General features: G+C 43.4%; 11 protein-coding genes across 11 annotated transcripts; 3 read left to right on the top strand and 8 right to left on the bottom strand.

Annotated features, from left to right (window-relative positions):
* Positions 1 to 274: 274 nt before the first annotated feature.
* BGW36DRAFT_382462 (uncharacterized protein) lies at positions 275 to 1482 on the bottom strand. Its single transcript, XM_046216543.1, has 2 exons — positions 1454 to 1482; positions 275 to 1408 (listed from the first exon to the last, which is right to left on the bottom strand). Exons 1-2 carry the CDS (start codon positions 1468 to 1470, stop codon positions 325 to 327), a joined length of 1101 nt encoding a protein of 366 aa, XP_046070446.1. The 5' UTR covers positions 1471 to 1482; the 3' UTR covers positions 275 to 324.
* Positions 1483 to 2664: 1182 nt separating this feature from the next.
* On the bottom strand, positions 2665 to 4932 carry BGW36DRAFT_382460 (major facilitator superfamily domain-containing protein). The gene is made up of 6 exons (XM_046216542.1): positions 4449 to 4932; positions 4367 to 4392; positions 4005 to 4290; positions 3538 to 3952; positions 3001 to 3468; positions 2665 to 2898 (listed from the first exon to the last, which is right to left on the bottom strand). Exons 1-6 carry the CDS (start codon positions 4636 to 4638, stop codon positions 2739 to 2741), a joined length of 1545 nt encoding a protein of 514 aa, XP_046070445.1. The 5' UTR covers positions 4639 to 4932; the 3' UTR covers positions 2665 to 2738.
* Positions 4933 to 5119: 187 nt separating this feature from the next.
* Positions 5120 to 6743, bottom strand: BGW36DRAFT_398562 (putative cytochrome P450 oxidoreductase; the record flags this gene model as incomplete). Its single annotated transcript, XM_046218423.1, has 3 exons — positions 5120 to 6032; positions 6085 to 6531; positions 6580 to 6743. 3 exons carry the CDS (start codon positions 6741 to 6743, stop codon positions 5120 to 5122), a joined length of 1524 nt encoding a protein of 507 aa, XP_046070444.1.
* A 1377-nt stretch (positions 6744 to 8120) lies between these two features.
* On the top strand, positions 8121 to 9169 carry BGW36DRAFT_361004 (uncharacterized protein; the record flags this gene model as incomplete). The annotated part of the gene is made up of 2 exons (XM_046214236.1): positions 8121 to 8280; positions 8355 to 9169. 2 exons carry the CDS (start codon positions 8121 to 8123, stop codon positions 9167 to 9169), a joined length of 975 nt encoding a protein of 324 aa, XP_046070443.1.
* A 1672-nt stretch (positions 9170 to 10841) lies between these two features.
* BGW36DRAFT_361003 (uncharacterized protein) lies at positions 10842 to 11260 on the bottom strand (the record flags this gene model as incomplete). Its single annotated transcript, XM_046214235.1, has 2 exons — positions 10842 to 11016; positions 11070 to 11260. 2 exons carry the CDS (start codon positions 11258 to 11260, stop codon positions 10842 to 10844), a joined length of 366 nt encoding a protein of 121 aa, XP_046070442.1.
* Positions 11261 to 11922: 662 nt separating this feature from the next.
* BGW36DRAFT_382454 (uncharacterized protein) lies at positions 11923 to 13631 on the bottom strand. Its single transcript, XM_046216541.1, has 4 exons — positions 13548 to 13631; positions 13420 to 13490; positions 12829 to 13351; positions 11923 to 12780 (listed from the first exon to the last, which is right to left on the bottom strand). Exons 1-4 carry the CDS (start codon positions 13605 to 13607, stop codon positions 12055 to 12057), a joined length of 1380 nt encoding a protein of 459 aa, XP_046070441.1. The 5' UTR covers positions 13608 to 13631; the 3' UTR covers positions 11923 to 12054.
* A 590-nt stretch (positions 13632 to 14221) lies between these two features.
* BGW36DRAFT_429178 (serine 3-dehydrogenase) lies at positions 14222 to 15128 on the top strand (the record flags this gene model as incomplete). The annotated part of the gene is made up of 2 exons (XM_046220648.1): positions 14222 to 14502; positions 14561 to 15128. The coding sequence occupies 2 exons, from the start codon at positions 14222 to 14224 to the stop codon at positions 15126 to 15128; spliced, it is 849 nt and encodes a 282-aa protein (XP_046070440.1).
* A 220-nt stretch (positions 15129 to 15348) lies between these two features.
* On the bottom strand, positions 15349 to 16947 carry BGW36DRAFT_299221 (N-alkane-inducible cytochrome P450; the record flags this gene model as incomplete). The annotated part of the gene is made up of 3 exons (XM_046211508.1): positions 15349 to 15770; positions 15818 to 16364; positions 16420 to 16947. 3 exons carry the CDS (start codon positions 16945 to 16947, stop codon positions 15349 to 15351), a joined length of 1497 nt encoding a protein of 498 aa, XP_046070439.1.
* Positions 16948 to 18945: 1998 nt separating this feature from the next.
* BGW36DRAFT_199942 (uncharacterized protein) lies at positions 18946 to 19948 on the top strand. Its single transcript, XM_046209859.1, has 4 exons — positions 18946 to 19180; positions 19241 to 19403; positions 19480 to 19696; positions 19776 to 19948. Exons 1-4 carry the CDS (start codon positions 19112 to 19114, stop codon positions 19816 to 19818), a joined length of 492 nt encoding a protein of 163 aa, XP_046070438.1. The 5' UTR covers positions 18946 to 19111; the 3' UTR covers positions 19819 to 19948.
* On the bottom strand, positions 19776 to 22321 carry BGW36DRAFT_199932 (uncharacterized protein). Its single transcript, XM_046209858.1, has 5 exons — positions 22049 to 22321; positions 21943 to 21994; positions 21781 to 21887; positions 21144 to 21725; positions 19776 to 21073 (listed from the first exon to the last, which is right to left on the bottom strand). Exons 1-5 carry the CDS (start codon positions 22182 to 22184, stop codon positions 20079 to 20081), a joined length of 1872 nt encoding a protein of 623 aa, XP_046070437.1. The 5' UTR covers positions 22185 to 22321; the 3' UTR covers positions 19776 to 20078.
* Positions 22322 to 24426: 2105 nt separating this feature from the next.
* Positions 24427 to 25362, bottom strand: BGW36DRAFT_398558 (uncharacterized protein; the record flags this gene model as incomplete). The annotated part of the gene is made up of 1 exon (XM_046218422.1): positions 24427 to 25362. The coding sequence occupies one exon, from the start codon at positions 25360 to 25362 to the stop codon at positions 24427 to 24429; it is 936 nt and encodes a 311-aa protein (XP_046070436.1).
* Positions 25363 to 25812: the final 450 nt, after the last annotated feature.

Genomic DNA, 25812 nt, shown 5'->3' with positions numbered 1-25812 from the left:
ATCTTTTATCTCGGGTTCCTGTGTTTCATGAAACTTACAGCGGTGTTACGGTGCGCGTCGTCGAGCACCCTTGTCGGTGCAACAACGTGAATGACCTCGACATAGGCTCCCCTCTAGTCAATGGCTTCGATATGGATGCTTACAATTGTTAGATATTTACGTTCATCTTCTTAATAACTCTATTTCATCCATCAAGCACATGCAGTAATAACTTGAATGGTGTCCATGAAAAGGAAGAAAAAGCGGTCACTTATCTATCAAATAAGTTGGATTCATAATACACGACATGTAAACAGTAGCCCTACCGAAAGACATGCCAAGTATCTAGAATAACAGCATGTCTAGACCAATATCGAAAGGTGTGTCTTCCCAGTTGGTATGGAAATACTCCTGCGCAAGTCCGCCCCATTCTTTGGTGCGAAGAGCATCTAGTTTAAGCATTACATGATTTTTCGCCTGCACGCACTCGCTTTCAGGTGCGTAGGACATTGGATCTCTTCCAAGTTCATCGAGACAGGAAACATCCAGATCTTCATCTTCCAAGAGTTTTTCAATCACATCATTATGACCAAAAGCAAAAGCAAGATGTAGTGGACGAGTCCTCATGGGTCCTTCAGAGTTAATGTCGTCTTCATCGTTCATCAGGTCTTCAATTACCTTCGCAGACCCATTCATACAAGCGACATGTAAGCTTGATCGATAAAATTGATCCATTTTCTCACTCGCGGTACATAGGCCAGCGAAAGATTCGATATCTGGCTCCGATATCTCGTCTAAAAGTGTTTCAAGAAGTCGTCGATCGAAGATATCCCTTTCGTCAGTAATAGATGGCAACAACCTTGAATGACAAGCTGCTTGAATAATAGAGTTACTTCGTGTGAGCAGTAAAAGCTGGTGAATAGGTGGGAGAATAAAATCGGCATCCTCTGCTAAGTTAGCAAAGTTTCGGCGATTTTCGATGTATCTCTCTAATTGTTCAGCGAGGCTATTCAAGTCGATTGGGGACGGTATTTTCAAAATATTGATCTCTTGCTTGATGAGTTCGAAGCCCCAATCTCCAGTAACAGTTTCATATTTCTCGGTTTGTACTGCTAGGATTTGCACTGCCGTGGACATCATCACGTCAATGTCTTGGTCATCGTTTGGGCTTTTGACTAAGAAAAGAAGATAAGACAGGCAGAGATCGATGTTTCTTAGCAAGTTAGGATTGTTTCGAAATATGCGACGCGACCTATTTCCGGATTCATAGATCTTTTGTGTGTATTTATCGATGAAGCGCTTGATATGAATTGCGATATTGGCCGCAGGTGAGGCAGCACGCTGATGTACCACTAGTAGTTTCTTTTCTAGAGCTTTCGCTGACCGAAAGAGATGAATGAACTGAGTGCATGAGTATACCTGGGTACTCCTATGACGAGGTTAGTATTTTCTTGATTGCATATCTCGCGCATACCATAAAACGTAAACCATTTCCAACTCTCGATCCCAACCCCCGAGAGAAGAAGGCGGAATAGATGTCGAAGCAAGTTGTAGAACCTGGTGTTGATGTTTCTCTCCAGCTCGATGGTTTTCAGAGCATGGAAGTGATAATTCGTCACATCGAATACATTTTTGACCAGGCCAGACTCTTTCAGAGGGTTCGCACTAACTACTGTGTCAATAGATATTTGGCGTGGATGCGGAATATGAGCGTGATAGGATGATACCTTCTTCTTCGCATCTCTACAAAACCGACATTTTTTGTAGCTCAACACTCGTTTTTTCCTCTTCGAGGACTCCATGGTCGCTATTGTAGTAGAATCCATTTCTCACGAGACCCGGGGGAAGGCTACTATTTAAGGCGGCCGTCCACCGCCTTATTACCACGCAGTCATCTAACTCGATAGCCTTTCATCTATGCATTGTGATTGCACAGAAGTAATTCCTTTAGTAGCACACTATCAATGGATGACATGGATGAAAAGGGTCTGTGGCGTGACACTAGCGATGCAGGTTGCCCTAGCTAAACGTAGGTTAAATTTTCCAGGACGAATCGCGCACTATCGCAACTACAAAATGCAGTCTCAAGAGCATTGTGCTGACTACATGGCCGCAGCACCACGGGAAAGAAATTGCACGTTTTAATTGGAAAAGGGACTTAGATCGAAGAACCCATACGTGGCTGTTAGCCGAGACCGATATGGACGGTCATATTTTTGCAACGGTGTACTACTCTTAGAATTCTTTTGTATGAATTGATAGTTTTATTAATAATTTTGTAGTTCTCTAGTCCTATGGAATGTAATAGTGCAAGGTTGATGATGGCCTTGGGCGAAGTGAAAACCTGCCGCGTTCATTCTTCCTCCCAGACATTTAACAACCTGATTATGATAAAAAGGATATCGATATAGTTCCATCTCTTGTAGAATTCTGAACGTAGTGCATGAATTCTTTTCGCTCGGCTCGATTATATCCGATCGAGATAATAGACCGCTCATTCTGAGCTGCTCGAAAAGAGACAGGCCGTCAGTGGGCAATAATGTCACGAGTGTCAGTGTTATAACTAACATAAGTCGAAAATTTGAAATAGACACTGAGGAGGGAAAAGATACTCAGTCATCTTGTAAGGCCAGTGGATATAATATGATGGAATAGTAAGGCATTTCTAGTGGTACCGGAAATTGAGCCGGTGCCTTCACAGTATTTCTAAAGATGTGTGGATTAAATATGTTATAGCCATGGTCTATGAAATGATGAATCTACAAAACATATCTGAAATACATATTCTCTCCGTCAGTCAAATCAGAAAATGCCATCTTATCACGTTGACTTTCGTCTAGTCCTAGTTGGTCTCTTCGCCGGTTTTCGATTTTTAAAGCAATATATAAGGCAGTTGAACTGACGATGGTGATGCAATAACTAGAAATAAAATATATTTGTATCAGCAAACAATGCTTTCTTTAAAAAACACAAAATAAATCAAAGCCAAGTTAAAAATAGAAGAAAAGAAGCTGTACTCACCATATTATCAAGCCAGTCCACAACTCGGGATAATGCCGATCCTTTGTCTTTGAATTCACAAGCTGTGGCCCGATAATGTTTCCCACAGTGTATGCCACAAACACAGTCGCGGCCATTATAGCTTTCTTTGTTGCGCCAGCAACATTGCTCGCCCCCAAGGTGATAATCAAACTCACAACCGGCCCAAAGAACCCTGTCAGTGAATAACCCACGACAGGGGCAACGGGATGATAACCCCATGTAGACTTCCAAACCAAAGCACAGCCTGTGATGACTGGCAAACAGCAGGCGAGCAACATGATAATACGAGTATTGGGTACACGCGAAGCGATATAGCCGCACAGAGGAATGAAAATAACACAGACAGCACCGAGGGGAAATTGGAAGAGAATGCTGTCGAGAGTGTCATAACCGAACGTGCTGACGATCAAGGGGCCAAATCCAGATACAGCACCGTTGATTGTATAGCTTGGCGAGGTTAGCTCAAGGCTATTACGTCCACACGGCTGAGGTCTGAGGTTGAAAGAAAGGACTTACGCCGAAGCCATCATGATGGCAATTAGATAGAACTTGATATCGGTTAAACATTCTCGAACCTGGCTCATTTTGATCTTCTGGCATCTAACGCCGGTCTGGCCCTTCCGGAGGCGTTCCACCGCGACAACTCTCTCATCAGCAGTTAGGAACCATGCCGAGACAGGAGAGTTGGGTATGAACAAGCACCAGAGGCCAAAGATAAAAGTCAAAGCGCCGGCAAGAAGATAAATATATTGCCACCTCTTTAGCGTGCCAGATGTAATCTGACCAAATCCATAGTTAAGTGCACCGCCAATGATGGTAAATACTCCGGTACCGGAGAACCACCACGAATGCCGAAGAGCTTGCTCATCTTGAGTATAATAGCTGCTGACTGTCAAAATGAAGCCAGTTGGGATAACACTTTCCACAAATCCTAAAAAAACCGGTTAGACTAAGGATAAGATGTCGGATAGATGAAAGCTCACCGAGGAAGAAACGCTGGATGAAAAGTCCTTGCCAGGTGGAAACGCCGGCCGTCGCGGCACATACGACAGCCCAGACAAGGACTAACGGGCCAAGAACATGGCGCGTATTGAATCGCTGTAGAATCAGAGACATAGGATACAGACCAGCCAACATCCCGAAATAAAAGATGGACGTAGCCCAGCTCAAACGGGATGTATCCGTCGTGGGAGGATGAGTAGACTTGTCAGTAACTGATAGATGAAGATCCGTAGTCATCCCAAAGAGAGAGGCACTCCCAAGAATGGCCTGGAGGTGTAGGATGTTAATCAAATATATCGACAACTACATCTAGAGATGTTTAGGGTATGTGGAGCTTTCGTACTTTGTCATAGTAGACGAGCCCGTAACCTGCGTCAATCAGCATCAATTGCATGTATCAGAGGACATATAACGGGCATACTGACCAACCAGCATCGCAGGCATGAAAAATAGATCGATTTTTCTTAACACTCTTTTCTCGACTACTGGGTCAATTTCCATAGCGACATCATTGTTGACAAGCGCCAATGCTTCGTCTTTCTCTGTTGCTGGTGCATGGTTCATTGTGCCCTCGACACCGGGCTCATTTACAACTTCCCTGGGAATACCAATCATCGCTGATATACTTTACCAAACAAATGATGTCCAGAGAAGTTATCTATAGGTTCAGTGTTATATGTTCATGCACACGGACGGAGAAATCCACGTGGGGTAAAGAAGAGGCGGGAAGAAATTTTCCCTAAGATGTCATTTTAGAGCCGTTTAAATTGATCGACCAGCCTTCGGGCCGAAGTCATTACATATATAGAAAACGATCAATGGAACCTTTCGTTGGGATGGGGATAAATATTACTATTGGACGGAAAATGTGCTCGAGCACTTTTGTTGAGGTTAGAGTGGGGCGATGAAATGTAAGAACTCTTAATTTTCCTAGCCTGAAAGCTAACGCGGTTTTTATTCAAAGTTGAGTTATAACGATTAGTAAATATTATATTGACAACTGAGATTGACAACAGGTTATACTTTTGTTCTATTAGAGGTATTTGAACACAGTTGGAGAGTTCCCAGTTTTCAATCGAATCCGCATATTAAAAGGCTATCCAACTGATAGCTTAAACTGCCCTTTATCTTCAGGGACACGATAGTGCCATTCATAATCCTGATACTCTTTCCTCCGCATCACTTTGACCAAGAACGGCTCTGCTGGTTGAAACCAAGGAGAGGAGAGTGAGTGAAATCTGAGTTTTGGTTCAGCCCACAGTGGACCACTGGAGGAAGATGGTGGCTCCAAGTCGAAACGAAGAATGAAGGCAGAGACAAAGGAAAGAATCATACTAGTCGCCGATTCTCGTCCGGGACATAGATTGGGTGAAATACCGAAGCCTAGAAATCCCCCAATCTTACGCGAAGACGATGCGTAGAATCGTGTGGCATCGAACTCGGAGGATCCAGGGCCCCAGCTGTCGGCATTCCGATACACAGCAGTAGTTGAGATATTGAGCATCGATCCAGCCTTGATCAAATACTTATTATCTAGGACAACGTCCTCGTAGACAAATCTGGTGGGAGCGGCTAGGCTTCGTAACCGAAGAGACTCATGGAAAAAAGCAAGTAAACGGGGACATTGATCGCGGAGGCAAGTTAAATCAATAGTTGCAGACTTATCTGCAATCTGCAGTGCATTTTGGTTTACTTCTTCGCGAATTTGCTCGAGTAACTCAGGCCGAGAATACAAGTCGAATAAAACCCAGAAGGTCGCGGGGATGGTGTTGCTTAGCAGACCAACGGCCATACCCATTTCAAGACGGCTCACGTCCTCCACGGAGATACCCATGTCGTGCATAGTGTTCCATCTAGCTTGGGCCAACAATGAGCCTTGTGCTGGACCATTGGCATTATAGTATTTCATGAAAGCCTTGGTACCTGACTCCCGGCTCTTCCATGCCTTGCGGGCGACGATGTGTGGTAGAAAATTCAAAATTAACCTATCAATACCAGCTTCAAAGTCCCTTCAATTGAGTGAGCTTCTTCAATAGACATCTATGACAATAAAGGACTCACCAGAATGCATCACGAAAATATTTTGATTTGAATGGATTGAGTGGTCCCCACATGGCATCCGAACTGGCAACAGTAATGGCCTCTCGACACCATTCAAACATGTCAATCTGTATTGGGGCTTTGTGAGCAAGCCCGTCATTCCAGACCTCAACTCCCTTAATCATGGACCGGATCATCTTATCCTGTTCCTGACCAAAAAGCGCTGAATGCATAGCATGAATGACAGCTTGATTGCCGCCTTGCCCACCCGAACGTTTTTCACGTAGGATTTCTAAAGCATGTTTTGAGCAACCAGCCATGCGTTCGGCTGCTACGTTAAGAAAAGGCTCGAATGAAATAAGACGCGCATTGCGCTGCACAGCCTGGATTAAAGATGGCGATGCGATGGTGTATGTTCTGAAGTTGAAGATGGAAGTTGTGAAGGCGGGAAGGTTGGGATATTTTTTGCTATCATACGTTAATCACCGATCGCATTGGCATGAATGCGACAACTACCTGAGGATATCATAGTACACAAGCCCATTATTTATCATCCCGAGAAGATGTCCAATAATGGGAATCGATGCCTTGACCTCGAGTGGTTCACGAGGATCGAGTTTGTTTCTCCCTAAGTTGGAAATTAGGAACAAGAGGGTTACCGCGATGATGCCTAGAGGCATGGGGGTCTGAAGCAGGTTGAAGAACATAATGAAACCACGGACTGGATATCAATTTGCATGGCAAAAACCTGGAAATCAAATCGTTAAGTCCCTCGAAAGGAGGTTATCGAAAGTAAATTGCGAGTGGGGGTTTGCTTATAGATAGCACAAAGACTAGACAATTTGTGGTCCCACTAGAGCGCGCAATCGAAGAATGGAGTTGGCGATCGGACCGTCAACGTGACATGTAAACATTGTTTTCTTTTTCGCGGGTTGCTCGGGCGCAACAAGACTGCGACGGTTGTTTCTTTACTGGAAGGTGCGCATAGCATAGCACGCGATGTCCAAGGAAATGAGTTTGTAAAATGACTCACAGAGCGTGTCATTGTAAAACATGACATGGCAAGGCTTTGGCAGGTCAAATCTGACAATTTGCGTAATTCAAAAGCGCGTTCAGTTTTAACGTTCTGATTGGTCAGTTTCGTTCAAAAAAGTCAAAATTTAGGTATTAAAATAGGCTTCTATTATAGGCAGAAGGCCAGGAAGCAGCGCAGAGCACTCGGTTGAGAATCCCGTCGACTACACAGGGCAGATATCATATAAACCAGGCATCTTGAAAACAACTTGCGTTACTCAAGTCTTCTGACGTCAACGTGCTTGTGTGGATCAAGCTCTACGCTGAACCCTGGCCTGCTGCCTATGATAGAAAGGAGTGCCCTAAGGTCTGCTTTAATATCTTCTACAATTTCAATGTTAGTGAGGAAGATTTACCATTATAATGCTCTGAGTCATAGAAAATATGTTTAAAAGAGACCAATGGATTATACTGATGGCATTTTATATAACTGAAGTCCTAAGAATTAGTTTTTTTGAGTGGCTGGGAGACGCAAAGCAAGAAGACACAGCAGACAACGAACGAAGACTATTATGATGTATGCCAGAATTTCCTGTTCTAGAAGGCGGTGCCACTTTCGGACACTCAAAGTGAAAAAATAGAAAGTGCGTTTGCATATCGCCACACAAAAGAGTAAAAGGGTGACAACACGCATCCGTAGTCCCTCTCTCATCTCCGCTTTTTGTACGTGGACCTCATTCCTCTCCCTCTGGTTGGGACTGATATCTCATTTCCATTCTTTTCATGAGCACTGGTGATAACGGATGGCTTCAGCTTTATTTTCAGTAAGTTTGCAATTGCCCAAACAAACTCAATTTTATGCCAGATGCTTTGAGAGATTTCACATGAAGTTTGATTCCCTAGGCTCTAAACGAAACCTACAAGGATTCTTTGAACCATGAGCTATTTCGTGAATATGGCTGACGAGCTATTTGTATAGTGACCAAGCACAAGGAACAGTCACACCGTGAAGTTAACGGATACTGATCTAAATGAGCAACAATATGGACGATACCATTCGTACCAAACCTGCCCCCATGTCGTCAAACCACAACTCAAACTCAGCGATGCAACCAACCATGACAATGAATTCCAACAAAAGTCCAAACAACGGCTCATTGAGCTCAATTCCAGAGTCGAACGCAGAGGGATGCGACGGTATTGGTGAGCAGAAGCCAGAAAGCCTCCAAGGCGAGTCATCCAAGCCCCATACAAAATATTCAACTAACCTTTCCTAGATAGCGAAGAATCGGAGAAAGTCAAGATCGGATACACAGTTCGCTCGAAACTGGTCAAGAAACATGGTCTCTCTCCTCAACAGCCAGATGACACCGTCAATGAAAAAAAGCCAAAGTCTAACAACGACGGGTTCATTAGAACATCTTCTTATCTCCAAGAAATGTCCATGCCCGATGTGCCTTTGAGCGGATACCAAGTGATGGTGAACGCCGAAAAAGACGAGCGCGACAAAATACTCGCTGAAATCAAGCAGCTTGAGTCAAGCGCACAGTCGGCAATGATTCTTCCACCTTTAGGTAACAATGGGATCCCTAGAATTACCCAACAAGCTCCGCTCGCATCGGTATCATACCCTTACCAATATCGCCTTCCGAAGGTGAGGGAAAGCACCATCACCGAAGACATTGAACGTAGACGAATTCCTATGGGTTTCCATGGCGAAGGGGAAGTAGGAGGATACAATTACAAGACTGGTAGTGCAGTATCAGCGGATCAGCTTACTTATGCCATGGAGTGCTTTAGTATACGGAGTGCTATCCCAGAGGGTCTCGACAAACGCATCGAAAACCTTACTAAGTTGCAAGAAAAATCGATGCAGTATGCCCACTTTGTTACGATGTCTAATTATCGTGTGAAACAATTGAAGATAATGGAAAACTCCTACAGACTACTTGGGGAGCGCAAAATCATTTTCAGTGGAATGCACGAGCGATGGCAATTTGAGCGTCGTCAACTTGAAGAGGAACTCATCGGTAGTACCACCGCTCGCAAATGGCTCCTGGAAGAGATAATCCGTCTGTCAAAGGATTGCTGAAAGTTGACTTCAGATTCATGTATCTTAGATGGAAAGGCGATGAGTTGAGTTTTGCTGTCAAGGGTTGGGAAAGGGAAAGAAAAGTGTTTGGCACTGCAGGTGTTTTCAAACATTTCATAGGAAGACAGATGTTTATTGTCAGTTCAAGAGAAAATATTAACTCGTGGGCTTTTACCCAAAATTATGATTATGTATAGTAATGGTGCCCCTCGCTCACATAGACCTCGATACCTTTCTCTTTGCCCAACATAGCCAAATATTTTAATTCCTCCTGGTAGGGCCCTAGGGTCTGAGAAGATCCTAATGACAGTAAAATCAATATATACGCTTTACGGTGCTTTTCTTTCCCCAGATAATGTTGATAAGCTTATCCACCCTAGATGATTCCTCGTCTTAATATTATCTAAACCTGTCAAAGCAGATGTTAACAAGATGCAGATTTGGAATAGCGGATATCTGATAACAACAAAGATCATACATTGAGGGCCTAGACGTAACTATTGCCGGAATAGTCAGTTCTTCAATCGGCATGGACCTCAAGAAACTCGTAAGTTTCTTCAATGAATTACGGTGAGTTTGAGACTTCTCAAAGACATCAATAAAACTATGGATGGAAGTAATGGCAAAAGTGTGTCGTGAACTACTTCGGTCCTACATACAATCGTGAGTTCCTGTAGAGTTGTACAATAATACAGAATATTCACTGCATCTTATTCCGGAAAGCGTTCGATCCCGCTGTTCCATTTCAAGGATCTCTGACTCAGCTACAATCCATGTCTTATCTCTCTCTGTATCTTGAGAACAAGAGTTTTGGCTCATGATTCTCGTATATCCGATAGGTCTCAATAACGATATAATAATTCAATCCCAATTCGGTTCCATTGTCAACAAACTTGCGTGATTGATTTCGTATCTCGTCGGTAAGCATAAGGACGATCGGGGTAGTTTCTCAAAGTTTTGAAGATGTCGACGGTGAGTTCTTCAGGCAAGTCTAAGATTGAAATCATTTTGCTTTCGACTTGGCTTTGATTTTTCAATAAAGCTTTGCTCATATAAATAGCTCCCGGGAAAGCTTCAACACTGAGAAAATGGAAACCGGAACTAAAGGACAGAGAGTTGATGGTAAGAAAACATTGTGATTTTTAGATAATCGATCTTTCTGATGTCATAGTTGATGTATAGAGGCGTTTGCTGCAACCCCTTTGTACTATTAAATAGTTCGATTGATTGACTTTGTTACATGATAGTATTCTAGGAGTATTTCTGTAATATACACGTAAGTTAAGGAAACCCCATTTATTTGGAAACTAATGGTGCAGTCTTCTGCCACCTCTGTGTCTAATATTGCCTACATTAACAGGTTCATAGAGAGTCCCGCAGTCCTAATTGTTTTATAAGTGATAGATTTCTGTTTTTTCATTATTTTTGTTCCTTTGGTTTTTTGTTCGAGCTTGTCTAGATCCATGCAAATATTCACTGATACCAGAGACTGACACTGATGTGCTATTACGGGCTATTATCGAATTCCCATAAGAAAAGACTGATCCGGCATTTACGGAACGCTTTATCACGAGAACCGGATATATAGATTATAGACTTGACACATCTTCATGTCTAAAGTGACCGAAAAGATCTCTTTGTAGCATCGATCTCATACTGACAAGCAAAGTCTTTAATTGTCTCTGATCCCACCATTGTTCTTCTTTGTCATGGTAAATGGTACTCCAAGTCGCTTGACAACTTTGAATTCCCGAGGTTTCAAAAACATGGGTTCTGTTGTTGACAAGTAATCTTTGTAGTAGTCCTTTGTGAGCTGATTTTGAACAAGCCATTCAACCGGTTTGGACCTAATACATATTAGTTACATTTACATGTAGTGATTCAATAAAGTGCCTTTTACCAATTTTCAACCCATGAAAGAACACCAGGTTGATCAGGTGATTGATAGACTTCAAAGAAAGTACACTCCGGCTCGGCGATAACACTCTCGTAAGCTGGTTTGAATGCCTCGAGGAATTTTGGCACGTTCTCTGGTGCTATAGTGACAGTGACGTGCAGGGAGATGCCGTGAAAGTCAGATGAAGCACTCATTTTTCTCGCTTTTGTCGATTCCAATGTTGATTATTTGAGGCGGTCTTGAATCAATTTAATGGGAGCTCAAAATATATTTAGAAAGAGCGTTATTTTTGCCTTGATGTATGCGTTCTCAGTATTCTGTTGGATGCGGAAAGTTCGGGTACGTCGTCTCCTATTACGGCGGACTAAATCGAAGTCAGAGACAATGGTAGAAAAGTGGGCCTTATTACCATATAAATCCATATATATGCATAACTATATATTGATTTTATTAGATAATATATTATTACTAATAGTAATAAATAAAATAAGTTTATACTAGGCTGTAATATTATACAATATAGTTTTCCCCTCTAGGGTGTCCCGAAGGGCTCCCATTGTCTCAGAGTGGCTCCAGAGATAGTAGCTTGTAATTATCTTGTTTATTTCTATAAAAAATGATTTAATAGTAATAATTTTACTAGTTGCCGTGGGCTGTGTGCCATTGTCTCCAACTTCGATTTAGTCCGCCCTACATATAGCCCAATCGGTGTTTAATGGTGTTGTTGGATCTTATCCTTAGTTCCTTACACTAGAACATTTAGCAAATCACGAGTATCCAATTCAATGTTAAATGTTGTATATACAAATCTATGTATAAATCTAGAAGTTACTATTTTATCCCGAGCTTCAAAAAAGCGACCAGGTGGAGGTAGGAGTGGATTTGTCGTAATACCAGTCGAAAACCATAAATGTATATTGGCATCTTTTCAATACAGGAACAAATAAAGACATTGATTTTAAATAAAAAGCAAGATTGATATTCCTCTTTATTTAAGACACCAAGGCCTATTTGAATAGCAAGTCGGGTCTTCCGATACAAAGTCGATGTCCCTTCTAGAGTCGAAAACACCAGACAGTCTCTCGTTTGATATTGAAGACGTCTGTAGAACAGCCAGTGAGGTTGCCGAAGAAATCAATGCAATACCCAACTCTCTGTTCATGCATTCCAATTGGGACTGGGATATGTGTAGTATGTAATGGGTGTAAAGAGAGATGAAATCGTTGATGCCTCGCTTTTTCAAACGGCCTTCTTCTATTTGGAAAGAATTTTGGAACGATTCCGCTCCAGCGAGAATCGCTGTACAAATACAAGTATATGTCATCACCATACTAAGCCAATATATCATCAAATGCGGTATGATTGAGGTGTTTGGAAATTTTATTGATATCGAGTGGCTATTTTTTTCACCACTAGGCGACTTCGTGAATAGGAATAAAGGGCCATCATGTACTGAGGTTAACTCTTTGTACCAACCCAGAAGTTTCTTTTCAGTATCAAGGCATTTGTGCAAAAGTCCTTTTGGACAGGTAGCGCTCGTGCTGTTATCGATCTCTTGCATATGCTTGACCTCTTCGTACATTTGACTGACTTCGGGTAGGATATTCAGAAGAAAGCCAAAAATGTCTGTTGAATGCTGCCCTGCCTTCTCGAATATATTCGAAAATGACTGCCATGGAGCCTCTTCGTGGTCAAGCATGAAACTGGAAAGAAACTAAATTCGCGTTACTCGGATATTCGCAGACAATGGTGAACCACCAACCTGAATAGTCTCAAGCCTGTAAATGTCGTACTTTCTCAAACCTAGATCTGGTTTATACAAACTAGATTCTGTGGCAAAGTTGCAAGCCGCCCGAACATGTACTCTCCACTTGTATACCTCTCTGGGATAGGAAGTGTACGCCTCATAAAGAGCTAGAACCATGGCAGTGCGAATGACTTCAGACGGATCCATGATCCGCTTCCAAGAGCAGATTTCCTCCACGGCTGATGAGTAGTATATCTCACCTTCTCGTACCCATACCTCATTTTTCTGCGCTCTACCATTATGAACGAGTATCAATGCCGTTAAAGCGACGCCACATATAGAATGTAAGTTTGAATTCATCAGTTTTGGGAATGTCTCGACCCAGGAAACAGACGAGCAATACTGCACTTGTCTTGGCGAGTGGTTTACGGGGAGATAGTCAGTCAAAAACAAAGACAAAAGTTGTGTCCAATGTTGGCAGGCTGAAAGAGGTTTATGTTCATAAGGAGTGATTGTTGAAAGGAGTGTTTGATTGACTCTTCATGCGAATCATAGATAGTTCAGTCTTAATTCAGTTTTGAGAATTCCAATTTATGGCTCACGTACAGTTGAGAATATCCCTCGCATTTTCTAGATGAGGCTTGGCACTGGCGACAGTGCGGTTTGACTTTGTCGCACTGATAAGTATTATTATTAACGTCATAATTATACTGCTTTGTATTGGGATTCAAGACCTTGATTTTTCTTTTGAGGCATGTTCGGCAGCTGCGTGCTGTCCACGTACTTCTTCCCATGCTTATCCAATTTGCAGTATTGTGTATTCTGTTGATGTGATGGTGGTAATAATAGAATTCCCTCAACCGTACGACGAACAATACAAGTGACTGGTCTGCTTAACGCCGAATCCGATTAACTCCGCACCGACACTATTGGAGAAACGAGTCGTTAGCCAACCGTCGTTAGTATATTTAAGTACTGATAAATTCCGGTTCTCTATTTTGGGCTACGGCTATATTGCAAGTACAAGTCGCGTAGTTGAATGGCGTATATGTGATTAGGTATTGGCTGTTTGCTCAAGTGTGTGTAAAAATTTGAATATGCCTTGTCACTATTCCGCCTATTACGGCACTAAGGATTCTTCTCGACGACCAGCGTCTTTTCTTTGTTTCTAACAAGGTAATACTAGCGCTGCAGGTTGATGACAGGTGCATTTTTAGTCTATACCCTTCAACATTCTAGATTAGGGAAACTCTTGTTTATTTTTCGGTCTTTAACAGTTATAAAAGATGAATGTCAAGTTCTCGCATTAACTTTTTCCTTTTTCCTCATTTTATTTACCGCGTGGAAGTTTCATATTGCGACGGCTTTCCATTCAACTACAATAGTGAATACGGCCGTCTTCTGAATAATGGCGCGAACTTGGTTCATTACCGGATGCTCGTCTGGGTTTGGGGAAGCGATTGCGAAAGCCGCTCGTGCACTGGGTGATAACGTCGTCGCTACTTCACGCGAGGCGGCGAAGCTGGGCGATTTGGCGCAGATCGGGGCGTATACTGTTTCCTTGGATGTAAATTCCCCCCAGAAAGATATCGACGCTCTCGTGGCAGAAGCAGTGAACAAATACGGCTCGATAGACATTCTCGTGAACAACGCCGGATATATACTGGAAGGAGGCGTGGAAGAAGTAAGGTAAATTACCCGAATTACCATCCTCTCCCAAGCCGTTGGACTCACTAAAAGAAAACAGTGATGAGGAAGTCCGAGCCCAATTCGATACGAATGTCTTCGGCCAGCTTGCCGTCACTCGCGCTGTTCTCCCGTATATGCGTGCCAAAAAGTCCGGTGTGATTGCTAACATGGGATCCATCGCTGGCTGGCGGGGTGGGATCAACTGCGGCATGTATTGCTCGGCCAAATTTGCACTCATTGGTATCACAGAAGCTCTGCGGAAGGAGGTCGAGCCGCTTGGGATTACAGTCGTTGCCATAGAGCCAGGTTACTTCCGTACCAACTTTCTATCAGGAGGGCACAAAGTTTCGCCGAAGAAAACTATCGATGATCTTGTCCCAGTGATCAAGCCTGTCAAAGATATGTTTGCGATGTATAATCACCAGCAGCCAGGAGACCCTCTCAAAGGAGCCCAGTTGATTGTTGAGGCTTTGACAGGAACTGGCCGCTGCGCTGACAAGAGATTACCCGCCAGACTGGCAATTGGGACCGACGCCGTTGCTATGATTAGTGAAGTTTTGGAGGATAAAAAGAAGGAATTGGATGATTGGAAAGACTTGGCTATTACCACAGATTTAGCGGCATAGGGTAATAGTTAGTCCTTATGTTACTATAGTGGGTTCGTTGCGATGCTATTTGCAACTTAGCTGGGAAGTCGTCCATCTTTTGATTATAGTGTACGTTAAAATGCACTAGGCACAACTCTTTATTAAATCATGCAATTATTTACGAGACAGCTTTTTGAAAAAAGAAGGTCTTGGTTTCAGAATGTGCATTTTCTTCAAGACTGCAACAGTAAGATGGGTTTTACGCTGGAACCAGCATTACCTTCAATCCATTCTTATTTTCCACTATCATCCTATGCATTTCCGTCCATGGTTCCACATCTCGACTTCGGATCTCCTTGAACTCCTGGAATAGCCTCACAATAATAAATGCCGATTCGGTATACGTCATTTGCTGAGCAGGGCAGATACGTGGCCCGCCGCCAAAGGGCAGATATTCCCATGTTGGTCGAGCTGTTTCCCATCTCTCGGGGCGGAAGACATGTGCATCATTTGCGCCCCAGATGTCGGGATCTACATGCATTGCTTGAGTATGTAGCTGAATATTTGTCCCTTTCCTTACCAGAATGGGGGATTTTCCGTCTACGCCGCCGCCGACGGGGAGGACAGTGTCTTTATGGCAGATCCGAAGGAGACGGTTTGGAGGGGTATGAAGGCGGATACCTTCTCAGTCAGCCGGAAACTTTGAACGATGATTTATGGATACACACCTTCGTTAAATATGTAGCGTAGATATTTGATGGATTTAAGAAGTTCAAAGCTGAGCGGCTGGGACTTCGTTGCCGCCATAATATCTGCCCTGAGCCTGGCTTGGATTTTGGGCTCGCGTGCAAGATGAAAGAGTATGTTATTGACCGCAACAGCGGTGGCGTCATGAGCCGGGAAAAATACATTAAGCAAGCTATACCGTAGTTCAACTGGATCTTGCGTTTCCTTTACCATTTCGTTAAGAAGAATATAACGTTTTCCCTTGTGGTTTCTTTCATTTGCATCCAGCTTTTCAGCTTTATGATCTTGTTGCTCAGCTAAAGCCCTCTCCACATGACCATCAATGTAAGCATGAACCGTCTTCACGGCATCTTTGTATGGTTGATCGCGTCCCTTGATAAAAGAAAACTTGCCGAGCATCAGCCTTTCACCGAGGCCACGCATTGAAATGTCAAATGCGTCGAGAAATTGTTTTGAGTCAAAGGTTGTAGTGGGTGAAAGACATTCAACAGATTTTCCAAAAAGGAACTCGGTGGAGGTGTCGAGGATCTATTAGTTGTGAATCAGCAAACTCATCTCGGTCGCGTATCTAAGTGAAAAATACAAATCGTTTCAGCAACGGGGCCAGGTCCACCGTCGAATTATCGCGAGGAATCAGATCCAAGAGCTTCCGGAAATGCCCCTCTAAGGATGAAAAATTGGTAATTTGGTGCTTGGAAAAGGTTGGTTTAATTAGCGACCGAGCATGTTCCCATATAACACCATCGGCCGTAAAAATACCCTTTGACATTAACGGGTTACCACTTTCCGGCTTTTGATTCTTTGAAGGCTTCACTTTGAGAGGCACAACTCCAAAGGCTCCGAAAGAAGTTGACAAGACAGCTTGAATATTTTCTGGTTGCATGGTCCTGATCGCTATGTGGCCCCATGAATTATATTGAAATGTTTTCCCATAAGTGTCAAAAAGACGATGATTGAATGCCAGTAGGCTATTTGATTTCATGACTTTCCCTGATTCTAAGAAAAGGTCAAGGCCAAGAATAGGGTCTTTGTGAGGGTACTTTCGTGGCTCTGCGCATCCATTTTGGCGCTTCAGTTGGGAGAAGATAAGGTATTCAGAGACTCTTTGCATGATATACCATGAAAATAAGCCTATGATAGCCCATGGTAAAACATTGACGAAGAAGCCCATAATGAGATTGGTATTGCACAAAGATAAGTCTACCAAATCAGCTAGTTTATCTAGAAGATGCTTACGGAAGATGTGTCTTGTGGCTAATTGCTTACTCGTGATCAAAATGACATATTTCGGAGCTCAACTCTCTGTTCCCTGGGGATTCCTTGAAGCTAGAATTCAATCATAGATTAAATAATAACAATACATAGGAATGTGAAATTAACGCTTTAAATAAGATGTCGAAGGAGCGTATTCTCAAATGTTGTCTATCCTTCGGCGTGTTCGGGAGCACTATGGAAACGGCATAGACACGCTATTGGCTGCGGTCATCTTGATCTGACCAACCTAAGACTCTAGTTTTGTCCTGTATCGTCCTCTGCATTACCATTATTCTTGAACTAAGGAAAATCCAACATCCTGTACACATGTGTAAGCCATATATATGGTCTACTACGTTATTAAATTTGCCCCGCAGTAAGCAAGGCTCAATCACAAGCAATCGACCCCAACAATTCAATTTTTGGACCTTTTAAAATATATGCTGGCATGAATCAGCCTTGACTTATGATAATGTCCAATAATACTTTATATTGTTTGAAGGGGCGAATCATTTTTGTCACCAACATAGCCTCGTCCGTCCGAATAAACATCAAGACAAGTAACATGAACGAGAATGACAATCAACTCCAGTCAATCAAATTGAGCTACAGGGCTTTGAAGCTAACTGTGTATTGCAAGGAATTATTATACGCGCAGGCGCCAAACCCACCTTGTCATGTGATCGCACAGTCGAGATATCTTGTTTCCGATCCCCGAAGGCTTAGTAGACTACATAGGCTCGATCTTCAATGTTATTTAGGGTATCCCCAAAAAATCCGTATCTCCTCACACTGTTGGTATCCCTTAACAGTGACCTTGAAATGTTTCTTCTGGGCGATATGAGTAAATTGGTAGATAGATAGACTAGAATGAGCTAAAATACACACACACACACAGACACACACACACACACACACAAAATACACCTCACTAATATAACATTCGATGAGGTTTTCACATATGTCTATTGGCATTTAGCGGCACTGGAATATGTGGGTATTTTGATTAGCATAGGCCATAAGGCTCTTGAGGGATGTATACTCATATATCCGTATAGATGAATTCCCTGCATAATATCATGTAAACATTCAAAGTGTATTCACTAAAATAAAGATAATATGGCCAGTACAGATAGCTTGGTCGCCGAAGCTGTCGCCTTGATGACTGATACGCGCACAGCATGGGATCAAATGACTGGCGTCACAGGGATGGAAGCTGGCTGGAATCACCTGGACAGTAGACGTGGCGACGAGGATGCCAACATGCCAGCTCAGATGCCCGCAAGAGGACTCGACTATTTTTTTTTGAAAAAAATTAAAAATGATCCGAGTGGCAACATAGGTGCAGTGATTCTTTTCTAGTCTCTTGCGTCCTTTTTTCACCTTTCGACAACGTGGCCCACAGGAGCACAAACCGCAGTGGTCCACGACAAAATGTGATGCCTAAGCACGCGTATCCGACGTATCTCATCATTATATAAAAAGAAAAAAGAATTGTCCGGTCAACACGTGAAGACGGATGTGTGAACAAAGCGTGGCTTCTGCCGAGGCACTTCCCCATTCAGGCAAGTCCCTGTCGATCTTGCTCCTAGATATTTTCTGTGGCACCATGCAATGCGCCTATCATTCGATTAACCTCATCGGCAGTCGGCCTTCGATTCTCGGGACTGCTCTTTCGTCCGTAAACATGAGCAATATTGCTTCGGCCTGCCGAAGTTGATTGGCCTGAAGCGCGGCCCGAAAGCAACCCGGGCTCGCCGACACGCCAACTAATGGATAGCGATGATAGGAATAACTTATCCAGGCTGATAAGATGAAAAAAAGCACATGCTTGAGAAATCCTTTGTGGTTTGCGCGATGGCGCAAGGCACTTAGGGCTGCGTGGGTCGGCTTTAGGTATATATACGCTTGGAAAGCCACCCTGATGAGACTTGTTTTAGATTCTAGCCATCCGATCTCATTGCAAACGATCTGTCAGAGAATAGTTATATCTGTTTCAGCTTCAGAAATAGTATTCGACAATGTCGACTGAACTCATTCCGCGTCCCGTTGCTATCGCCTTGCGATTTGCGCAGGTTGCTTTCGCAGCCGTACGTGCAATATACTATAATCCAACCTGAAAGTCTCTTTACTCATTGACAATATATTAGATCGTCGCTGGCCTTATTGGATACTTCCTCAATGTCCTTGGCGGTGACGGAGATAGCTGGACAACTGGTCGGTGGATCTACGCCGAAGTTGTTGCTGGCGCCTCCATCGTGCTTGGATGCATTTTAATGATTCCTAGCTTTCATGGCTGCTTTGTTTGGCCAGGTGAGTAATTTGGCACTTCATTTGCACTATGAAACGGAACTTCCCTTCTTCTGTTTAGATCGCTGACAGATACTAGTGGATATCACCCTAGGTCTGGCTTGGCTCGCGGCCTTTGGTAACTTAGTCAACACCCTGGATGGCACTGTCTGTGGACAAATCGACGACATTAGCAACTTCAGCAACACAAATGCCAACTGCGCTCAAGGGCAAGCTGGAGAGGCGTTTGCCTTTTTGTCTGGGATTGCTTGGTTGGTTACTGGGATTTTGGGCATATACTATGTCTGGCGCTCCGAGTAAGTTGACATTTTATTCATTTCTGTCCTGAAATATCGCACTATCAGTACGGCGTGCTGACAAATGTGAACGCTACAGCCAACAGCGTCTTGGATACTGGGCCAAGCACTACGAGGTGTAGAAACGTCCTCTGAGGTCCATCGATGCTTGCGATGTACATGATGCTTTATGATAATGAACAGTGAGATGATTGGTGCTATCGTGATACGCGTCCGATACCCCTGTCAACACGAGCCCAACTCTTCAACTTGATATTATAGATTTGCTTTGGATTTGATATAGACATAGACCATATAGACGGAAACATACCCTAATGAATAATCTACAATTGCTTTTCTGAACACATGCCCATGAACAGATAGCATGAAATTTTGACAAAAGTCATTTCCTCGATAGTATATCTTCTTGTTTTAGATCCTTATCAACCAAATCTAGTATTCGCTTTAATTCCTCGGTTGCATCTTCTCTCGAGTGATCTTTTATATCTCCACGCATCACTCCCGCATCATCCTCATTAAACGAGTTATCGAATGGCCATATTTTTTTATGTAAAGCAAGGCGAAGTTCATCACCCGCAGCAGTATTCATCCAATGTTTCCGATATTCAACGCACTGACGTTCTGCGGATGGAAAATCTTCAGTTAACACGCGGCCATCCATAGGGATGTACGGGATATTTGAACCAGGGAGCTTGTGACCATCCTGGATCAGGTGAAAAGTCATTTCGAATTCAGAGCGAGCCAGTTTCTCTTGCGCGTGTTGATGAAGCTCAGCAAACCCTGGTTGAAGATCACGTGAATAGCTATTTTCAATTGTGATGCGATCGTAATGGTCAGCAAAGGATTGTAGTGCCTCCCGTAACGCAAACATATCTCCAGTATCGGATGCGCAGCGAATCAATTTTAGCGGGGCAATGCGGACAGCATAATCTTTCGGGTCGCTGAAAATTCGCTGGTAGCGAAGAGGGTCTATTTCTTGGATCAATTGCTTGTATAGGTCTCTTGGGCGCATTGTTCCAGAACCCGAGTTTGTCTCAAATTCGGGATCTAAAAAGGGAGGATATGGACGTTTTAGTATCGGTGGTGAAACGACCGTGCCTTGCCAGCCAGTCAAACACACAATTTTCTGCGTCTTTGGGTCAATGAATATATTGTCGAGACTCAGGTTTGGATGTGAAATTGTCGATGGATCGGCCCCGACATACTTAGTAATGAATTGACTTGCTGTTATGAACCGCGAGACTAGAGTATAGAATTCAATGGCATTATCAAGTCCGCCAAAGTGCTCGATCAGCTTGAGAGGGTTCGTTCGAATATTATTTATGTAGTGCCGCTCATTCTGACCTATACAGCGAGCGTATTGCCCCAGTGAGTTAACTATATATCCCTGATGTTAGTAATCAATAAATTATTCATGGTTACACGAAGATGATAAATGACAGCTTACATGGGCCGTGGTGTTGCCTTCCAAGACGGACGCCTCGATACAACATGCGGTCTGTTGATGGGCCCATAGCAAAATCCCAGGTATATTTTGATTTTTCTTCATCCCCCGGTAGTTGCTCGAGGAACGGTAACTGCTTTCCTATTTTCATATCACGCAGTAAGACATAGGGATCCCCTCGCCCAACCATCCATCGTTTCAAATACAGGCTACCATGGTATGGAAACTTGACAGACATCAATTGTCTCTCAATTTCAATAACCTGTCGAACGATATTCAGCTGTGCATTGCAATCCATCTTGAACCAAAATTTTCGAAGGGGTTGGCCATTCGCTTTATCCTCAATGAACCATTCAGCGCCAACAGGGTTATTCTGGTCAAAATTCCAACGATGTACTGTTGGCATGGGAATGGACTTTATAGCAGATGAGATAAACTTGCGGGTTGCCACTTCAGAAGCAACCATATTGAAAGAAGGGCCGGCAATAGGATTGGGTAGCTGTGCGATCATACGGATTCCATTGTCCATGATCAATAGCAAGACTTTATTGTAATCTCCTTCGGGTAGCTTTACCACTTTGACACCTGTTCCCGTTAGCATATACAAGAAACAGAGTGTCAGAATCAACTTAGAACATGCATTTCCAATCATCGAGCATGTACTTTTTTGTACGCGAGGCCTGGGTTATTAAAGCTGTGAGATCGAACTTGACATAGCGCTTATCAAGCTCCTTTCCGTTATCACGCCTGTCGATATATTAGTATATTTTTGAATATCACAGGGACAAGTGACAGCGCATACAGCCACCGATGACGCTGATACTCAAAAAGTTCATTTTCATCGATCGGCTGTTCTGCATTCGTTTATTGTGAGGCTGTGCTCCGGTACAGACTACGACGAGACTAACCATATCCATTTTCATGCATCCTGAAAATAGCAGGGCCAGGCTTGCTGCTCAAACATCGTCTATAAATGTCACGCGACTGATGCCAACCCGCTGGGGCCAGCTGTCGCAACATGTATAGGGACGGGGTCGAGAACATGACATAATCATCTCTGCCTTGCTCCTCGACGAGGTATGATATGCAAATACTGACCGCAAGTACTGGATTATGTCCTTCTCGACCTACTAATAAACGGCGGAGGCTATGCCATCGCTAAATGCGCGAGAATGTTTTGCTGTGGCAACAAAGTCTGGACTTTGTGTTCCGTCTCCCGGCCCCTTGCGCTAGCCCTGATATGGAAGAAATGGATGGACTAGTACAGTTACGGCTAGATTAAAGTGTGCCTGATACCCCAATCCGTCCAATCATGTTCCATCTCGCAACCTCAATGTATCTTCGAGAAGAGCATTCTTTTACAGCTGCAGAGCTTGGGTAGAAAAGCTAGGTCTCACTTATTCTCATTATGTAATTAGAACTTTCTTTTGTTGTTTTGAATTATTCCTATCAAAATATCAAGATTGCGATTCAGCATGAGCTCATTTGGCTATGTTCTATAGCTTTTAAATACACTTCTCTCTATTATGGCATTATCATTAAAAAATGATAGAAACACAGAATACAATTATATATCAGTAACACTCTCTAGGCAGCTCGAGTGATGCACGATGCACACCACCAGAAGGATATCCTGCGCAAGCTTCATACACCAAGCGGGTCATGGTCTGTATCAGCTCTGCTGATTGGTATTGATTCTAAATTGTTCACAAAACCTGTTTCTTTTTTGTTTTTTCTTTGTTTGTAAAAGCGACAGTAGGTGCAGTCAGCGTTATGATATCTTCACACACTTTCAGCTCACTTGGTTTTCAGAAACCTCTTCTTGCACCTTTCTTATCTCAGACACGCATATGCACAATATTCCGGCTTTCTAGCAGGCTTCCAAAAATCTTTCATTTCATCTAACCCAGTCATTGTGGGATCTAATTATTCAATACCGGAACTCCTCATTATCAATTTTTACCATGGTCAACAACCGCTCATCTCACTTGATAAAATGCATGGAGCTTTTCGAAATCGATGACCATCAGCTAGCCAAAATCCGCCACTATATTCGTACCAGAATTTTCTCGGATCTCCTTGAATTTGGCCCTTTGGTGGGAAAGTTATACGAAAAGTTCCTTGTTGAAAAGGCCTATCCTCAACTGAAATTCAAATTTGGTGGAATATTCAACAAAAACTACTTTCAAGACCCGCGCAGCGAACATGCGATGAGCATCCGTCGTTTGATAAAGCTCGAGAAAGAATACTACAGACGCCGCATGGGATTGACTAAATGAAAATCTCAGTGTAGGTAACTTGCTTCTTTACATTTCGATGCGAAACCGGCGAATATTATATCTTATACAGCTCTCTACTCTCGACCAGACGGATTCACGAACCATATCTATTGTCCGGATGCAAGATTATTTTGGAGGGAATGGGTGCTTAATACGTGTTGATCATTGATTACGGTTGTTTATTCTTCTTTTCGCCTTGCGCTGTCACCATGTATGACCAAAAATTATCTATTCTCAAAAGCAAAATTCTCGAGGTGGTGGATACTCTTGTCGAAATGTAACCGATTTCAAGCAAGTGAACGACAAGCTAGAGGTAAATGGATTCGTCATTTCTTCGGATTTTTTATATAGAAATCGATTAATTTCTGCATATATTTCGACTTTTCAAAGCCAGGACGTCTGAATTAATTTTAGTTATAACCTTCAAGAGGTTTCGAACCCTTTGATATGATGGCTATCATGGACTTTCGAGAGTGTCAATATCTCCAAAACATCTGTAAACTATGCCTTTCCTTCGGGAGAATAGAATTGCATAGCATTTTGACTATATATCTAAAGAGAACGAAAAGGGAGGAAGATGAAAAGAAAGAAGAGCAAGGCAAAAGAAATTAGCTTACGTGCATAAGGCTTCTGATTTTATTCTTTCACTGAAACGTTTCTAGCCCCACAGACTTGGTGGCATTGAGTCTGATGCTCATTGTACTCCACTTAATTTTGATAAATGCGGTCAAGGAAGAAGGGAAACAAGACATACCCATTAAGGCTCAAGTAATTCATAAACATTATTTGATTTTTATAAAGTATTGTGGTTATTCTATGACATTATGGTGATTCGCCTTTAACCTAATAGAGACGCAATAAAATGGTATCAATCTGAAAGTAAAAAGAGCTTCGACTAGTACCCCGGCTCATGCCCAAAAAAGTAATATGCACAAAGACAATCAACAATATCAATTTTCGACATTCTGAGACAGCGAGAATGTACAATTGACGGAATGAAATCGGATTTACATGGCAGCAATAGCAACCAAGGCAACAACACCACTCAGTCCAATTGAAATACCCATTGGAGTGGAGATACTAGCGGCACCACTTCCATGAACGGGTGTTCCGGCACTGGGTGTTCCAGAATTGCCTGATGAGCCAGAACTGCCTGATGAGCCGGAGCTACCTGATGATCCAGAGCTGCCCGAAGAGCCAGAGGATGATGATGTGGTACTCGTCTGAGATGACGCTGCGCTGGTGGTTGTGTCAGATGCAGGATCTGGAATACCACCAGATCCAGAACCAGAGCTAGAGCCGGATCCAGAGGTTGATGATGAGCTGGAGGGGGCGGTGGTGGTGGCAGCGGATCCGGAGGAGCCAGAGCCGGAGCCGGAGCCAGAGCCAGAGCCAGAGCCAGAGCCAGAGCCAGAAGGACAGTAGGTAGTTGGGTCGCTGGGGTTATAGCACGTCGTACCATCAGAGCATTCGATGTATCCTGCGCCAAAGCAGCTTGCACAGCTCTTACCATAGCAGTAGTCAGTACCGGAACCAGATCCTGAACCAGACCCTGAGCCAGACCCTGAACCAGAGCCAGATCCTGATCCTGAACCAGATCCTGATCCTGAACCTGAGCCAGAGCCGGAGCCGGAAGAGGCGGAGCAGCTAGTGGTTGGATCGCTGGGGTTATAGCATGTCACACCATCAGAGCACTCAATATATCCAGGACCAAAGCAACTGGCGCAGGTGACACCATAACCGGAGCAATAGTCAGAGCCGCCGGCAGAGCCCTGGCGGGCTACCAACTGGTTGTTGGAAGTTAAGCCTTTGTACAAGGTCTTGTCGTTGCTTGTCGCAAGGATAGGCGAGCTATTTAACGTCGTCTTCTGGTAGTTCTTCTCACCGGAAACGACCGTCGCAGCGGAGAGTGCAAAGAGAAGGGAAAATTCGGTAAAACGCATTTTAGATGTCGAATGGAGCTTGATGGAGAAATAGTTGTTGTAAATGATTGAGGATGTGAGCAAGCTTGCTCGATATATACTGGCACCAAGTAGAGGATTGATAGGTGTGCTGAGGGAATGATAGGAAGGTCGGATCAGTCAATATCTCCCGGAGATAGAGGACGTGAGTCCCCGTATATAACATTTTCCCCGCTGCTTGTTTCTTTCATTCCTCCTTTTTGTCAATACGAGCTGACTGTAAGGTTGGAGAAGTGGTAGCGTTTCCTATTCGTTCCTTGAACGCAGCCTTTTTCAAAAGAGGATAAGAGACCCACGGAGGCTCGAGAAAATCTAATCAACACAGGGAACAGCCGGGGCCAAGAGCAAGTGCTAGGGAAGCAAAGCGAAGCCTCCAGACGCCAGCTGAAGAGATACGAGCCGCCAAGACGCGCAGCTGCATATTTTCACACT

This window comes from Talaromyces proteolyticus (genome assembly GCF_021365285.1).
Source record: "Talaromyces proteolyticus strain PMI_201 chromosome Unknown BGW36scaffold_8, whole genome shotgun sequence".
NCBI lineage: Eukaryota > Fungi > Ascomycota > Eurotiomycetes > Eurotiales > Trichocomaceae > Talaromyces > Talaromyces proteolyticus.
This window is presented reverse-complemented; position numbering and strand designations above follow the sequence as displayed.